The sequence below is a fragment of the Gymnoscopelus braueri genome (assembly GCF_963280865.1).
Source record: "Gymnoscopelus braueri genome assembly, chromosome: 21".
NCBI classification, from domain to species: Eukaryota; Metazoa; Chordata; class Actinopteri; order Myctophiformes; family Myctophidae; genus Gymnoscopelus; species Gymnoscopelus braueri.
Genome location: NC_137623.1, coordinates 33,546,979 through 33,559,392, shown reverse-complemented (window position 1 = coordinate 33,559,392; position 12,414 = coordinate 33,546,979). Strand labels below are relative to the sequence as shown.

The following is a 12,414-nucleotide window of genomic DNA, read 5'->3' as shown; positions in this document are numbered from 1 at the left end:
CACACACACACACACATTTATGCTCTCGTCTGGGGAGAATCAGACAAGATGAGAGACTGTGGTCCTTGCACTGCCACAGAGTCAAACCTAAAGACAGCAGCAGACAGAGAGCAGCGAGCGAGATCATACACAAGAAGTGTTTCAACTTAAATGGAGGTTCACTGATGGGGGGGGGGGGGGGGTATATTTGATTCTCCTGCTGGGATGACATATCACATCCATGTAAAGTGTATGTGTTCCTGTGCTTGTGTGCACAGGAACCATGCCGGATTATTGCATGCCAGAGCAGTGCCAGAGTGGATTTCCTAAATGACATGCCTTTTTCACAAAATGTTGCTGTCAAACCGAGATGATTTGATGATGCTATACTTGGTCTGATGTGTTTCGGTATCGATGCAATTAATGAGTACATTATGCTTGCATCCAGACGATTGAGTGTACCGTTTTCAATCCTGACACCTGTCAGACTACCCAGATAGCAAAATATGGGTGAATCAACGTTGAAAAATAGTCGGCCATAACGGTTGACTCAACGTTCAATCTCAACGTTGAAACTGTACTGAAATCACAACGCCATTATTATTTGATTCAACGTTGGGTTTCAACCACTAACTAACACTATATCAACGTTGATTCAACCATCATCTAAATGGTATTCTGCATGCTGATTTTAGTTGATTTTATGTTGAATCAACGTTATGACTCAATATTGATTCAACCATCATCTAAATGGTAATCTGCATGCACATTTTAGTTGATTTAATGTTGAATCAACATTAGGAATCAACATTGATTCAACCATCATCTAAATGGTAATCTGCATGCACATTTTAGTTGATTTTATGTTGAATCAACATCAGGAATCGAACACTGATTTAATTTATTAATTGGATTATACTGAATCATATTAGGAATCAATATTGATCCTGATCATCCAACAACCTAATGGTAATCTGCATGTACATTTTAAATTATGTATGCTGATATACTGTAAGGCTACATCTTGTTCAAAATTACCTTACATTTCCCAAAATGTGAAAATATAAAAATAAAGACAGACAATATGATTTGAATCTTCACATTTATTGAACCAAGGCATTTAGACCTGCGTTGAACTGCTTTAACCATTGTTTTTATGCTTTAACAGATGAAATATAGAACATATACAAGATTGTAGATCTGCTATTTATGAAAGAAATCGTGAAAATGTCTGCAAGCATTTGGATATTTTGACCCGATTCTGTGAATGTCTTCTAAATGATAGATCTGCTATTTTTGAAAAATCGTAAACATTTGTTCAAATCTTTGAATATATATTTTTCAAAGGAAACTTTTGTAACTGAAATCTGTTTCTGGGGGTCCCTGGAAAGATATTTTTCTAGGTGGGGGTCTGCGTCCAAATACATGTGATTTTGGGGGTCCTTGACATGGAAAAATTTGAGAACCACAGATTTGGAAGAAGTATTTAGAAGACAGAATCGGGGACAAAATATCAATTTTCACGATTTTTTTTGAGTTGTTTTTTATAAAAAGAAAAGAAAAAAAGGTCCAAGTTCAAACGCAAAACGCTGTCCCGGTCTAGATGGGTTAAAGAAAAGAAAAAATGGTTGAAGTTCAAACGCAAAACGCTGTCCCGGTTGTAATGGGTTAATCCCTTCAGGGAGGGAGGGAACCTGCAGAGGTGCCACCTGCATCCAGATCCGGTCCCTGCTGCTCCAGAGCATTCCTCGGGATGCCTCCCTGACGGCCAGGCGCAAACTGCAGCCAAGACTTGACCGTCTTTTCATAGTTCAACTGGGTTAATTTTCGGTCCGATCGTTGAGCAGCAGCTGAAAGATAAGATAACAAGAAAGCACATGGGATTTAAACACTCAATTTTGTATACATATAAAACACAAAGACACTTAATCTGCAGCAGCCAGTGCGGGTTGGCTAAAAGACTGGACTGGAATTTGAAATGAGCATCTAAAGCATTGCATACACTTTCACCAGCACCTGACTCCAACCTAAACTTTTTTTAAATATTAATTTAGGAAATTGTGCTCAACTAGTCAACAGGAGATTCTGGTTAAATCAGTCTAAATGCACACATCCGAGTTGAAATCTGAGTTGAAATCTGATTTGAAACCACCTCCAGAGGTGGTTCGAAATCAGATTTAACTCGCACATACAGCACAATAGGCAGGTCGCACTCTGGAGCCCTGTGCCTGCCACAGTCTGTGTAGACAGAGTTTACAGCTGATCAACTGGTTATGAGGGGAGGGGAGGGGCCCTTGGCAGCCTCCTTGCTCTCTGCAAATTTTACTTGGAGGCTATTTATTCCGAATGTATCATATTTTTAAGTTTAATTGTTATAGCACGCCCGTCCCCCGAAATAAAAGCCCTAAAAACACAACACAGTAAGACAGACATGTGTATACATTGTCACAAGATACCCCAAGATATATATCTATACAGGCATGCAAACAGCCCGAGGTGAAAAAGGTGACAACATGTTGTTTTCTTTCGGGTCAGGTGTCACACAATTGCCCTATTTGAGTTCAAAAAGGTGACTGTAGCTGAAAAGTGACACTTTTGCATGTCTGTATACAGGTGGACTATAGGTGGTCTATGGGTGGTATACGGGTGGTATACAGGTGGACTATAGGTGGTCTCTAGGTGGTATACAGGTGGTCTATAGGTGGTCTATGGGTGGTATACGGGTGGCATACAGGTGGACTATAGGTGGTCTCTAGGTGGTATACAGGTGGTCTATAGGTGGTCTACAGGTGGTCTCTAGGTGGTCTCTAGGTGGTCTCTAGGTGGTATACGGGTGGTCTATAGGTGGTATACAGGTGGTATACAGGTGGTCTACAGGTGGTCTACAGGTGGTATACAGGTGGACTATAGGTGGTCTATGGGTGGTCTATGGGTGGTGTATGGGTGGTATACAGGTGGTATACAGGTGGTCTCTAGGTGGTCTCTAGGTGGTCTCTAGGTGGTCTCTGGGTGGTCTATGGGTGGTATACGGGTGGTCTATGGGTGGTATACGGGTGGTATACGGGTGGTCTATGGGTGGTCTATGGGTGGTCTCTAGGTGGTCTATGGGTGGTATATGGGTGGTATATGGGTGGTCTATGGGTGGTCTATGGGTGGTCTCTAGGTGGTCTATGGGTGGTATACGGGTGGTCTACGGGTGGTCTATGGGTGGTCTCTAGGTGGTCTATGGGTGGTATACAGGTGGTATACGGGTGGTATACAGGTGGACTCTAGGTGGTCTCTAGGTGGACTCTAGGTGGTATACAGGTGGTCTCTAGGTGGTATACGGGTGGACTATAGGTGGTCTCTAGGTGGTATACGGGTGGACTATAGGTGGTCTCTAGGTGGTCTCGAGGTGGTATACGGGTGGTCTATAGGTGGTATACAGGTGGACTATAGGCGGTATACGGGTGGTCTATAGTTGGTATACAGGTGGTCTATAGGTGGTATACAGGTGGTCTATAGGTGGTATACAGGTGGTCTATAGGTGGTATACAGGTGGTCTCTAGGTGGTATACAGGTGGTATACAGGTGGTCTATAGGTGGTATACAGGTGGTCTCTAGGTGGTCTATGGGTGTTCTCTAGGTGGTATACAGGTGGTATACGGGTGGTATACAGGTGGTCTATAGGTGGACTCTAGGTGGTCTCTAGGTGGACTCTAGGTGGTCTCTAGGTGGTCTACAGGTGGTATACGGGTGGTATACGGGTGGTCTATGGGTGGTATACAGGTGGTCTCTAGGTGGTCTATGGGTGGTCTCTAGGTGGTATACAGGTGGTATACGGGTGGTATACAGGTGGTCTATAGGTGGACTCTAGGTGGTCTCTAGGTGGACTCTAGGTGGTCTCTAGGTGGTCTACAGGTGGTCTCTAGGTGGTATACGGGTGGTATACGGGTGGTATACAGGTGGTCTCTAGGTGGTCTCTAGGTGGTCTCTAGGTGGTCTCTAGGTGGTCTATGGGTGGTATACAGGTGGTCTATGGGTGGTATACAGGTGGTCTATAGGTGGTATACAGGTGGTCTATAGGTGGTCTATGGGTGGTATACAGGTGGACTATAGGTGGTCTCTAGGTGGTATACAGGTGGTCTATAGGTGGTCTACAGGTGGTCTCTAGGTGGTCTCTAGGTGGTCTCTAGGTGGTATACGGGTGGTCTATAGGTGGTATACAGGTGGTATACAGGTGGTATACAGGTGGTCTACAGGTGGTATACAGGTGGACTATAGGTGGTCTATGGGTGGTCTATGGGTGGTGTATGGGTGGTATACAGGTGGTATACAGGTGGTCTCTAGGTGGTCTCTAGGTGGTCTCTAGGTGGTCTCTGGGTGGTCTATGGGTGGTATACGGGTGGTCTATGGGTGGTATACGGGTGGTATACGGGTGGTCTATGGGTGGTCTCTAGGTGGTCTATGGGTGGTCTATGGGTGGTATATGGGTGGTCTATGGGTGGTCTATGGGTGGTCTCTAGGTGGTCTATGGGTGGTATACGGGTGGTCTACGGGTGGTCTATGGGTGGTCTCTAGGTGGTCTATGGGTGGTATACAGGTGGTATACGGGTGGTATACAGGTGGTATACGGGTGGTATACAGGTGGTCTCTAGGTGGTCTATGGGTGGTCTCTAGGTGGTATACAGGTGGTATACGGGTGGTATACAGGTGGTCTATAGGTGGACTCTAGGTGGTCTCTAGGTGGACTCTAGGTGGTCTCTAGGTGGTCTACAGGTGGTCTCTAGGTGGTATACGGGTGGTATACGGGTGGTATACAGGTGGTCTCTAGGTGGTCTCTAGGTGGTCTCTAGGTGGTCTCTAGGTGGTCTATGGGTGGTATACAGGTGGTCTATGGGTGGTATACAGGTGGTCTATAGGTGGTATACAGGTGGTCTATAGGTGGTCTATGGGTGGTATACAGGTGGACTATAGGTGGTCTCTAGGTGGTATACAGGTGGTCTCTAGGTGGTATACGGGTGGACTATAGGTGGTCTCTAGGTGGTATACGGGTGGACTATAGGTGGTCTCTAGGTGGTATACGGGTGGACTATAGGTGGTCTCGAGGTGGTATACGGGTGGTCTATAGGTGGTATACGGGTGGACTATAGGTGGTCTCTAGGTGGTATACGGGTGGACTATAGGTGGTCTCGAGGTGGTCTATGGGTGGTATACGGGTGGTCTATAGGTGGTATACAGGTGGACTATAGGTGGTATACGGGTGGTCTATAGGTGGTATACAGGTGGTCTATAGGTGGTATACAGGTGGTCTATAGGTGGTATACAGGTGGTATACAGGTGGTCTATAGGTGGTATACAGGTGGTCTCTAGGTGGTATACAGGTGGTATACAGGTGGTCTACAGGTGGTATACAGGTGGTCTCTAGGTGGTCTACGGGTGGTATACGGGTGGTCTATGGGTGGTATACAGGTGGTATACGGGTGGTATACAGGTGGTCTATAGGTGGTCTCTAGGTGGTCTCTAGGTGGTCTCTAGGTGGTCTCTAGGTGGTCTATGGGTGGTATACAGGTGGTCTATAGGTGGTATACAGGTGGTATACAGGTGGTCTATGGGTGGTATACGGGTGGTATACAGGTGGTATACAGGTGGTATACAGGTGGTATACAGGTGGACTATAGGTGGTCTCTAGGTGGTATACAGGTGGTCTCTAGGTGGTATACGGGTGGACTATAGGTGGTCTCTAGGTGGTATACGGGTGGACTATAGGTGGTCTCTAGGTGGTCTATGGGTGGTATACGGGTGGTATACAGGTGGTCTATAGGTGGTACACAGGTGGACTATAGGTGGTATACGGGTGGTCTATAGGTGGTATACAGGTGGTATACAGGTGGACTATAGGTGGTCTCTAGGTGGTCTCTAGGTGGTATACAGGTGGTCTCTAGGTGGTATACGGGTGGACTATAGGTGGTCTCTAGGTGGTATACAGGTGGTCTCTAGGTGGTATACGGGTGGACTATAGGTGGTCTCTAGGTGGTATACGGGTGGACTATAGGTGGTCTCTAGGTGGTATACAGGTGGTCTCTAGGTGGTATACGGGTGGACTATAGGTGGTCTCTAGGTGGTATACGGATGGACTATAGGTGGTCTCTAGGTGGTCTATGGGTGGTATACGGGTGGTATACAGGTGGTCTATAGGTGGTATACAGGTGGACTATAGGTGGTATACGGGTGGTATACAGGTGGTATACAGGTGGTATACAGGTGGACTATAGGTGGTCTCTAGGTGGTATACAGGTGGTCTATGGGTGGTATACAGGTGGTCTATAGGTGGTATACAGGTGGTATACAGGTGGACTATAGGTGGTCTCTAGGTGGTATACAGGTGGTCTACAGGTGGTCTACAGGTGGTCTCTAGGTGGTCTCTAGGTGGTATACGGGTGGTCTATAGGTGGTATACAGGTGGTATACAGGTGGTGGTATACAGGTGGTCTAGAGGTGGTATACAGGTGGACTATAGGTGGTCTATGGGTGGTATACGGGTGGTATACGGGTGGTATACAGGTGGTCTATAGGTGGTCTATAGGTGGTCTATGGGTGGTATACAGGTGGTCTACAGGTGGTATACAGGTGGTCTACAGGTGGTATACAGGTGGTCTCTAGGTGGTCTCTAGGTGGTCTCTAGGTGGTATACGGGTGGTCTATGGGTGGTATACAGGTGGTCTCTAGGTGGTCTATGGGTGGTCTCTAGGTGGTATACAGGTGGTATACGGGTGGTCTAGAGGTGGACTCTAGGTGGACTCTAGGTGGACTCTAGGTGGACTCTAGGTGGACTCTAGGTGGACTCTAGGTGGACTCAGCATTTATAGGATGCCAGGTCAACAATGACCTGGTATCTGTCCTTTGCATAATCCTGCAAGGTCATCAAGGCTAGGAGGGCAAGTGCTACGGGCTGAGGTGGAGTCTGAAGAGGTGAGTCTATGGGTGGTATACAGGTGGTATACAGGTGGTCTCTAGGTGGTCTCTAGGTGGTCTCTAGGTGGTCTCTAGGTGGTATACGGGTGGACTATAGGTGGTCTCTAGGTGGTCTATGGGTGGTATACGGGTGGTCTATAGGTGGTATACAGGTGGTATACGGGTGGTATACAGGTGGTCTCTAGGTGGTATACGGGTGGACTATAGGTGGTCTCTAGGTGGTCTATGGGTGGTATACGGGTGGTCTATAGGTGGTATACAGGTGGACTATAGGTGGTATACAGGTGGTATACAGGTGGTCTATGGGTGGTATACAGGTGGTATACACAGGCATGCAAACAGCCCGAGGTGAAAAAGGTGACAACATGTTGTTTTCTTTCGGGTCAGGTGTCACACAATTGCCCTATTTGAGTTCAAGAAGGTGACTGTAGCTGAAAAGTGACACTTTTGCATGTCTGTCTATAAGTGGTTACCAACTCCACTGACTGGCCATCTATAACACTACTCTGAGGAACTAGTGGTGTGACAAATACTTACTGAACAGTGCCTCTTCGCCTCATCCAGTTTGTTCTTCCCCTCTGGGATGACACCATGCTTTCCGTATACGACGGCATTGCGGCACTCCTCATGGGTGAAGAACACCTCGAACAAGGCGTGGAATAGCCTCTTGCAGTCCTTCCTGGCACGCTGGTGTATGGCTGCCAGCTGCACAGATGAAATCATCTGTCCACAGCCTGTGAATAGAGAGCGAGCAATTAACAAACTGCATTTTAAGACATCAGCTACATTGACCCCTTTCTGCGCTCAGTGCACCATGAAAACAGACAACTGTGACCTTCTGAAAACTTCACTATCTAGTTGCAGCTCACAACACGGATCACTCGCTACCAAGAACGTCAGGTTCAGTGTGAAATGTATGGCAAACGTATACATCCATACCTGGATATAGCTCCTGCTGCCCGAGACTGGACACTCCAGACTCTAGGTCACCGACCAGGGTGATAAAGCCCTTCAGTGCGTCTAGTTTCTCAGAGCCTAGAACAAAGACAAAAAAATCTGAGTCTACTGAGTGTATTTGTAAAACAATAAGATTGAGTACTGTTCTACAAAGCTCTACAGTATATTCTGATAGCAGTCATTGATGAGTATTTGTTCAGTAGCAGGGGTCGATCTCCCCAGCTCTTCAGTAAACAGAAAACAGTTTTATTTTGGGATACCAATGTTTTCCAGTCATGTCAGAGAACTCACAAAAGAGGTACAGGATAAAGTAAAGTTTCAAGTGAGACAAAGAAATTAGCAGACAACTGAAAACTGCAACATTACAGGCAATAAAACGTACTGATACTGGAGAGCACAGTGGTTATCCTCCTCAACTGGAGCTGGAGCTTCTCCACCTCAGACCGACAAGAGTCGCAAGGCTGCCACCCTTGACCCTCTGGTATGCTCTGGTCAGATGGATTTGGTTGACCTAGAAAGATTGAAAGCACGTCAAAAACTGTAAAGAAAAGTTTTTAAAAAAAAAGCAAAACTCATCTATGAATCCTGAATTTGAAGGACAACAGTGCCAAGTCTGCTGACACTTAGCTGAGGAACCACACCTTCTACTGGAGCATCACTGGACGGAGATGGAGGTTGCAGTACACTGGGTGTTTCTTGGTTCCACTGATCCAAGTCCATATATGTAGCTGCATACGGCTGTGCAGAAAAGACAAAAGGCCCTTAATTGTACTTGGTCAATAATCATCAAAACTATAGGCTACTATACAAGCTCATAGCGCAGCACCGAGTGCTGTGCTAAGAGCTTGTAGGTCTACATGGGTTAAATCTAAAGAAAACATACCTCATCAACAGGTCGGCAGGCCTGTGTAGAAGAGGCTGGAGGGTATGGCTGTAAATCGGGGTAGAAGGTATCACAAGGTTGCAGAGACATAGAAAAGTAACCTTAGTTTGTAGTCTGTCAAAGATCTTTAAAAAATAGCTATGCCTTTATGCAATGCATTGTGGATTTTAGATAGACCAATCAAAAGTAATGTGGAATGTAATACAAGTCACAAATAAATTCAATTTATATTCAATTATAACCTTAGCAATACAAAAATCAAAATGAGTGCAATAAATCAATGGTTATTATAACCGTAACAATCAAAATTAAAGTGTCTGCATTAAATTGATGGTTATTCAAAGCTAAACAATCAAAGTGCCTGCATTAATCCAGTGGTTATTCTAATCTTAACAATCACTAACTCCATCAGTTTTTGAGAGATTGTATTTTGGGTTTTAGGGATTTATGTCCAAGTGAGAGAAGAACTCTTTGAATAAAATCAAAGGTGTTCTTCATTGATTTGGGGTACTCCAAATTCAGTGCGTAAATCAGTCCAAACAGTAGGCAGATGGCATGTGGGAGACTTTGAAGGTCATCACTGTTGTACCTTCCAAGACGATGCATGATAGTGAAGAGTCCAAGTGCAGTGAGTGAGGAGAAGCCGGGCTGTCTTCAGGAACCACGGTCAGGATCCCAATGGAGAGGTGGGACATGTCTGGAAGGTCATCGGTGTCCTAACAACCACAACCACAATTACATGTCAAATGTCGCCTTTTTATATGGTAGAAAACACAATACACACCCACTAAGGGGAAGTAAAATTCTGGAATGACTATATTCAATAGAAAGAACAGACTGTAAATACTGTACACGCATAAATAATTAACAGATCAATTAATGATTTAAGTACATCTAGACAGCTGTAAACATTCTGTCTGCTTGAAAGTAGAGTTGTTATCCCAAGATCTATTATGACCAGATAGTGTATCACGTTGTTAAACATAGCCATGTCCTGAACTAAACAGTTGTCATGTTGGCACCATTTTCAAATAGTATAGCAAACTTATTTACCAAGAGTATCAGTGAAGTGTTGATGTTGTTTGAAGAGAAACAGTCTAACATTGATGTGTTAGACTGCAGACTAGCAAGGCAAGGTGGAGGGAACAGTGGAAAGCAGCAGAACCATCTAGGCTTCACAACTACATCGAGGATCCCACAGATGTCCCTGGCCAGCACCTGCCCCGTAAGCAGTGGACAACCCTCAACCGCCTGAGGACAAGCGTGGGACGCTTCGGTGAAGCAATGCAACAGTGGGGCCTCTCGGACAGTGCCCACTGTGAACCTGGAGACCCCCTAAAGACTGTGGAACACATCATGACCAGCTGCCCGAAACACCGCCCACCACATGGCGACCTAGGCCTGATGAACCTGGATGACGAGACGCTGGACTGGCTTGCTGCAACGGAGCTGAGGATCTGATGACATACGCAAGAAGAAGAAGATTGATGTGTTAGACTTTAATTAATTAGTTATAGGAAATATTAGTAGATCCCCTCATAAAGACAAGTGAAGGTGTACAGATACCTGTGTCTATAGATAAATGACATTTGTTTTATCATTTAGTTTTTGAAAGCATAGTGGGAGAATGCCATTAAATGCAATCAGATACAAGTTTTAATTATCATGAATAGGGCAGTCTATGGAGGGATGACTTTGTATCTTAGAAACTTAACAGTGGAGGTACAGCTGATAAGGAGAAAGTGGAGCAGGATTAGTCACACATTCAGGAGAAACAAAACAGCAATAATTAAACATTAACATGGAACGCACCAGGCAAACGGAGCAGAGGAAGACCCAAAAACACCTGGAGAAGGAGCACAGATTTAACATAGGTTTATAGGTTACTGCATCCAAATAGCTCTAATGAGGTGAATGCCAGTGTAACACTTTTTTCTGCCCAGTGTGATGTGGTATTTCTTTACTGTTTGGTTAGGATTTATAATGGTAAATTATGTTTTTTAAATTGCGTGGTTCTGGCATGGCTTCCATGTTTAAAGCGATAGTGCTTAAAAGGGCAAGACCACTTTGGTAGAGGTTTGTGTTGTGTATTTACCTTGCCATGATGTAACTCCAAAGGAGGACAAGAAATCAAATATAATTGCTCCATTGATTAGAAATTGATCATTCAAAATATGCTCCTCATTGACTTACATTGTACGCTGAAACAGCTCTCAAAGTCACTATTTTAGCACATAAACAAACACAATAAAAGCTAATTCAGACAACATAGAACATCACCAAACCCAGTACTGTTTATTTTTTGAATAAAAATGTCAACTTCCTGCTGATTTTACTATTTGAAGATCCGGATCCACAGATCCAGTCGGGGTTTTCTTCTTAATAAAAATAGTAAAATCAACAGGTTGTGAGCTTGTAGATTGGCGATTTTTTTAAGCAACGCTGTTGTACGACAAAAGTATAAAATAGGGCTAAAGTACTTAATCAGACATATTGATTTACTAATTATAAACATCACTTGGATACAATTATATTTTAATCGTGTTTAAATATGTTTCTACCAACGACTAGTTTCAAAATTTGCGAGTCAGGCCTTATAGCCATGGATCACGAGCGTCATGGATAAACTGCAAACTAGTGTTTGCACTTTCTCCATTTATAGCCCGTACATCCACATAAACGTTCAGATTCCAAATATAAAGTGCTGACCTCATGGCCACGAATGTTACAAGTATGTACGGACCCTCAGATGTACACGTATCTTCCGTATTGTTAAATAAAAAGCATTTTAATCCGATCGATGGCCATTTTCTTAGGTTTTTCGCCATATGCTAACTGTGACCCTATCGGTTGGGAAGTGTATTGCACTCTACATACGTTATAACTCTATGAGGAAATGGCCATCGATCGGATGAAAATGCTTTTTATTAAACAATACGGAAAATACGGGTACTTCTGAGATACCATATATAATTGTAACATCCGTGGCCATGGGTTAAGCACTTTATATTTTAAATCTGAACGTTTATTTAGATGTAAGGACCGTAAAGTTGAAAGTGCAAACACCAGGTTGAAGTTTCGTCATGACTATCATATCATATATGACAGTCATGTTTCAGGGCTATACTCGGGCAAATACACGCCACGGTCATGAACTAACAAGTTGGACAACATTTTAATTCCATAAACTAATTCAATTTACCTGTTATAGTAGATTAGAAGCATGGAAACATCCATGTCTGTAAGGTTCGCTCCTCCTGAGCCGTTAGTTCGACTTCCTGCAGCTCCCCGGTCCGTCTGAGTGTGTGTTCAAAACGGATAAGCTCCGCCTCCGCCTAACCCCTTTGTAATGTTGACGCAATTTTGGGTCAGTGGTACTCAACCTGTGGATCGGGACCAGCCAGGGGTCCCCACATGATTTTTTTTTCTGGGGGGGGGGGGGGGTCCCCAGATGACAGTGAAGGGACAATTTAAGTAACCTTTTTAATAAATGAAAAAGTAAAAATATAGCAAATAAAAAGACCATTGCTGCATCAAGAGTAATCAACAAACTATACAAAAAAAAATTTGTCAAACATTGGCCAAATTCTCAAATAATATAAGAAAGAGGCAAACAGCCGATCTGCAAGTTGTGAGCTTGT

General features: G+C 44.2%; 1 protein-coding gene across 3 annotated transcripts; it reads right to left on the bottom strand.

The window, feature by feature from the left end:
• Positions 1 to 1,073: 1,073 nt before the first annotated feature.
• LOC308077255 (uncharacterized protein) lies at positions 1,074 to 12,199 on the bottom strand. 3 transcript variants are annotated; one of them, XM_080417875.1, is made up of 10 exons: positions 11,976 to 12,199; positions 10,586 to 10,619; positions 9,827 to 10,230; positions 9,363 to 9,489; positions 8,774 to 8,821; positions 8,532 to 8,628; positions 8,273 to 8,401; positions 7,873 to 7,968; positions 7,471 to 7,667; positions 1,074 to 1,829 (listed from the first exon to the last, which is right to left on the bottom strand). In XM_080417875.1, the coding sequence occupies exons 6-10, from the start codon at positions 8,608 to 8,610 to the stop codon at positions 1,800 to 1,802; spliced, it is 531 nt and encodes a 176-aa protein (XP_080274001.1). In that variant the 5' UTR covers positions 8,611 to 8,628; positions 8,774 to 8,821; positions 9,363 to 9,489; positions 9,827 to 10,230; positions 10,586 to 10,619; positions 11,976 to 12,199; the 3' UTR covers positions 1,074 to 1,799. The 3 variants fall into 3 exon arrangements, with proteins under 3 accessions (XP_080274001.1, XP_080274002.1, XP_080274003.1); XM_080417876.1 differs by lacking the exon at positions 10,586 to 10,619; XM_080417877.1 differs by lacking the exons at positions 10,586 to 10,619; positions 11,976 to 12,199 and having other exon boundaries at positions 9,827 to 10,570.
• Positions 12,200 to 12,414: the final 215 nt, after the last annotated feature.

What these genes read in the sequence shown, in the direction of transcription:
- LOC308077255 (XM_080417875.1), bottom strand. Translation starts at nt 8,610, where the DNA reads ATGGACTTGGATCAGTGGAACCAAGAAACACCCAGTGTACTGCAACCT. An exon ending in CAGTGATGCTCCAGTAGAAG is followed by an intron (nt 8,402 to 8,531) that starts GTGTGGTTCCTC and finishes CAATCTTTCTAG; the next exon opens with GTCAACCAAATCCATCTGAC. An exon ending in AGGCGAAGAGGCACTGTTCA is followed by an intron (nt 1,830 to 7,470) that starts GTAAGTATTTGT and finishes CTTATCTTTCAG; the next exon opens with CTGCTGCTCAACGATCGGAC.